Raw genomic sequence first — 4443 nt, 5'->3', positions numbered from 1 at the left:
GAGTCTAAAATAACAAGTTAACTTGAAGACAGGGGCAAAGAGGTAATTCTGAAAAAAAATGTAGCAAGCTTCCAACTGCTGGTTGGCTGGGTGCTGATCCTGTATCACCAGTAAATCAGAGTGTTCTGGTGTCCCTGGGATGGTGTGCAGCTGGGAGTCAGACCAAGCCCTAAAAATAAAAGAAAACTCATATGTGAAAGTGCTGCTTTTCCTCACCTAGCTGGGCCGTAGTGGGTGTTGGCAGAGCTATCAGAGAAGTGAAATTGCATTGCTCAATTGAGCCCTTTTATGTTCTTTACTTCATAATAACCTGGGGCCTCATGTTTGGAGGTTGCAAGCTCATATCTCAGGCTTTCAAAGCTGCAGATACTCAGTGTCTCTAAGAATTATGTCTGAAAGCATCTAGCTTTTTAAGGGGCTCAGAGAATAATTGCAGCTAAAAACCTGATGTCATGATACACATGAAAGCTGTTCTGTAACGTGGTATGTACTCTGCCATTTAGTTTCACAAATACTATCTCAGGATTTGTTCAGGTTGTTTTTTTGCAACCAGCTGCTTTTCAACTTGAGCAACAATCTGCTTTCCCAATTCTGATGTCAGTAAAACTGGAGATGTTTTGTTTTCTTGCCCCATCCCAAGTGTGGGTTGGGATTTGTTTGCAGTGGGGACTGCTGGGCATAGGGCTCTACAAACTGGGGCAGGTGAGAGACCATTTACAGTTACAAACCCACTGTGTGCAGATCTGGCTTCTCATTGAAAGCATTACCCACTCAAAACCCACCAGCTGCTGCTCATATAGAAAAGATTCTTAAGCTTGTTTTGGGTGTTGAAGTGTTGGGACAGCCATGTCTTGGTTGTCTGTGGTGGCACAAATGAAATTGCTCCTTGGTGGTTCTGCTGGTGGCTGTTGGATGCTCTGCTGCTTCCTTCTCTTTTCTGAAAACCATCTTCAACTGTTCTGTGTTTCTCACAGGGAAATATTAAACTCTGCTGTTTGTAGAGAGAATAAAGTTAGGAAGAAATGTTAACATCATTAAAAACTTATTTTGGGTATTGGAGGAAAGGGCCTTGACCACGTGGAATAGATAAATCTGGTGTAGAGTGTACTCCTACAGGAAGGGTTTGCAAAGCTTTAGTTTGTGGAGTAGAGAAGCTGTTTTATGAAGTCACCTTTGGTAAAATCAATTTGACTTTGTATTCTTGTGTTTATATCTTTATTTTTCACTTATTTTATTACAAAAATGAGGACTAGTATGACCTGGCTCCTTTTTCTCCATTACGCATGGACATGGACACTTGAGAGGAACAGTGGAGGGGAAGCAGTGTTCCTACTGATTGCCCTCTCAGTGCATTCCTTGGTCTGACACAGTTTTGGGAGGCATGGGTGGGAGTGAAGGGCTCTGCAGGCTGTTCAAACAAGTAGTGTTAGAACCCCAGGTTTAGGAGAGAGCTTGCTGCATTCCTGATGGCTCATCTGCTTTCACGCAGCATAAATATGGATTGGTGGTGAAAAGGATAGTCCTGCCCTCCCCTCTGCCCCTCCCCTCTGCCCTGGCCATGCGATAGCCCCTCATTCATGCAGCCACCTGATCTGGTGAATAGATCAGAGTCGAGCTGCTGGAAAAAACCTGTGCTGAGTGCTGGAGTCTGCAGGAGGGCAGCAGCAGGGATAAGGGTGACAAATTGGAGTGGACGTTTAGCTGTGCCTTGGTGGAGCAAGGTGCGTGTGAAGGTGTTTCAGTGGAGAGTGTGCTAACTCATAAAACATTCCTTCACTGGAGAACAGGTATAAACTGATGATTAGTTGGCTGTTTCTAATTTTAAATTAATCCCGTTGCGTAACTTCTCTTTCGAGTTTTTGTGTATCAGGCTCTGGGTGTTTTGGGCAGCTGAGAGAGTTGCAATGAGTTGAATGAGAATTGTCAGCCAACTGATAGGACAAATTTGTATTTTAAATGGTTTTGCATGCTTAAAAATAGCACATAATTGAGTCTTGTATGTTGAGTAACTATACTGTGGTAAGGGAGGAAATAGACTGTGTACATTTTTCTGTTTGGCCTTTATCTGCCTGCCTCACCCTTTCCCTCTACTATGCCCTCTACACAAAGCTTTTTTTTCTTTCCCCATCCTATGTTTCAGATTGCAGTAAGAGTGTTTGTAGATGCTTTGGTGTGAACTTGCTTGGATCTAGTTCTTTCAGTTCAGCAGACGATTGATCACTTGTGTGGCAACTGGTTCTTTAGAATTATTTTAACCAGTCTGTAAGTTGGTCTCAACAGGTCATGACTGAGTTGAAACAAGTCAATTGAGATCAGCGTAGGTGTGGCATTTAATAATTAACTTTCTGGTTACTCAGGTCCAGTAGGAAACCTATAATGAGCCTTGTTTTCATTTTGTTTACAGGAATAGTCATCTGCTTAGTCTCATCCTTCATCTGAGGAGGAGGTCTGAGCCAGCATGAAGACAGAATCCCCTCTTCATTAGAGACAAAAGTGAGTTGGAATTGAAGTCTGAATTTGTAGCATGAAAACACTATGTTAGCCTGTCAACACAGGCAGCTTGTGCTTGCTTTCAAGTGGTGTTTTAACTTGGTAATGCTGCTGTTACAAGTGATGTCCAGTCAAGGCCTAGTCTTGGTTAAGCACATGTATAATTTTTCAAATGTATGGTTTACATAAAACTCCTACACCCTACTTTTCTGCAGGAGCTGCTTAGTCATGATCTTAACTGCCCACCTGATACACTCAGTCCTTCCAGATCTGTGAGGTCTTGTAACAGACCACACAGGATCTTGACTTTGGGTTCCTTTTCTTGTACTGCTGTGTTCAGACTGAGTTTTATTTTAATAATTTAATAATTAATTGCTTCTGTAGCCATACAGGTCTCCTCGTTATCCTCAGTGCTTTATGTGTGTCTGTTTTCTGCATTTGCACGGAGGCTTCCAAGACACATTTAAAAAATTCCAGTAATGGAGGGCTGAGTTTTCATTTCTGCACTAGGAAATCCTGAATTCTGCATTTTAAATGCTGTTATCTCAAGTCTTATCCTTCTGATAAGTGGTTTCTCTACTCCTAAATGCTCTAATAGCATCAAGAACAAAAGCTTGCCCAGCTTGATGTTCGTCTTTGGTGCAGTCCCCATCAGCTGGGTGAAATCTCACCTACCTTTTTGCGGTTTGTTTCCTCGAAGCAGAGCTGCTCTGCAGCCACTGTGTGCTAACGGTGTGTTCTGGTTCCTCAGCTTTCTGCCCGCCGCAGCTCAGCTCCAGGAGTGCAGGATGACAGAGCGGGGAGGGAAATGGGCTTGTGAGTATTGCACCTACGAGAACTGGCCCTCTGCCATCAAGTGCACCATGTGTCGTGCCCAGAGGCCCAGCGGGACCATCATCACCGAGGAGCCCTTCAAGAGCGGCTCCGGCGACATCGGCAGAGACTGGGACCCTGCGAGCACCGAAGGAGGGAGCAGTCCTTTGATCTGTCCAGATTCCAGTGCGAGACCAAGGGTGAAGTCCTCTTACAGTATGGAAAGTGCAAATAAATGGTCGTGCCACATGTGCACGTACTTGAACTGGCCCCGGGCCATCCGGTGTACGCAGTGCTTGTCCCAGCGCAGGACCAGGAGTCCCACGGAGTCTCCTCAGTCTTCAGGGTCTGGGTCGAGACCGGTCCCTTTTTCTGTTGATCCGTGTGAGGAGTATAATGACAGAAACAAACTGAACACGAGGGCTCAGCACTGGACTTGTTCCGTTTGTACGTACGAAAACTGGGCGAAGGCCAGGAAATGTGTCGTGTGTGATCATCCCAGACCTAACAACATAGAAGCAATAGAACTGGCAGACACGGAGGAGGCTTCTTCCATCATAAACGAGCAAGACAGAGCTCGATGGAGGGGGAGCTGTAGTGGTGGTAATAGCCAAAGAAGATCTCCACCTACAACCAAACGGGAATCCGATGTGAAAATGGACTTCCAAAGAATTGAACTGGCTGGAGCTGTTGGCAGCAAGGAAGAACTTGAAGTTGACTTCAAAAAGCTAAAGCAGATAAAAAATAGAATGAAAAAGACAGACTGGCTGTTCCTAAACGCTTGCGTTGGTAAGTTGTTTCCTGCTACCTTATACTCTCTTGCCTGTGGTGAGGTATTTTGGGAGAACGAGGAATTAAAAGCTAAACTTAACATCTGATTTCAAAACAGCTTTATAAAATTTCTGCGTTTTAATTATAAAAAGGGAACCAAATGTAGAAGTGCCTGAAATAGCAGCTGCTAAGAGAAGGTGCAGAGGTCAGCCATCTTCTGAACAGAGTTAGACACGTTCCCCAACTACACTTGGACTTTTTTGACCTCTTGTAGAAATGGATTTCGTTGTAACAAAATCCTTCTGTTCTGTGTCATCGTCGAAAGGTGAAAAAAAAAATGACCAAACCAGTGTACAGAACAATGTGATG

General features: G+C 44.2%; 1 protein-coding gene across 1 annotated transcript; it reads left to right on the top strand.

Moving 5' to 3' along the window:
• Positions 1-3278: 3278 nt before the first annotated feature.
• LOC103776714 (ubiquitin thioesterase ZRANB1-like) lies at positions 3279-4092 on the top strand (the record flags this gene model as incomplete). The annotated part of the gene is made up of 1 exon (XM_008944236.1): positions 3279-4092. A coding segment is annotated over exon 1 (814 nt), but the record flags the coding sequence as incomplete, so codon positions are not given.
• Positions 4093-4443: the final 351 nt, after the last annotated feature.

Source organism: Merops nubicus, unplaced genomic scaffold (assembly GCF_000691845.1).
Source record: "Merops nubicus isolate BGI_N331 unplaced genomic scaffold, ASM69184v1 scaffold6007, whole genome shotgun sequence".
NCBI classification, from domain to species: Eukaryota; Metazoa; Chordata; class Aves; order Coraciiformes; family Meropidae; genus Merops; species Merops nubicus.
The sequence above is the reverse complement of the archived record's forward strand: the minus strand, read 5'-3'. Positions and strand labels throughout refer to the sequence as shown.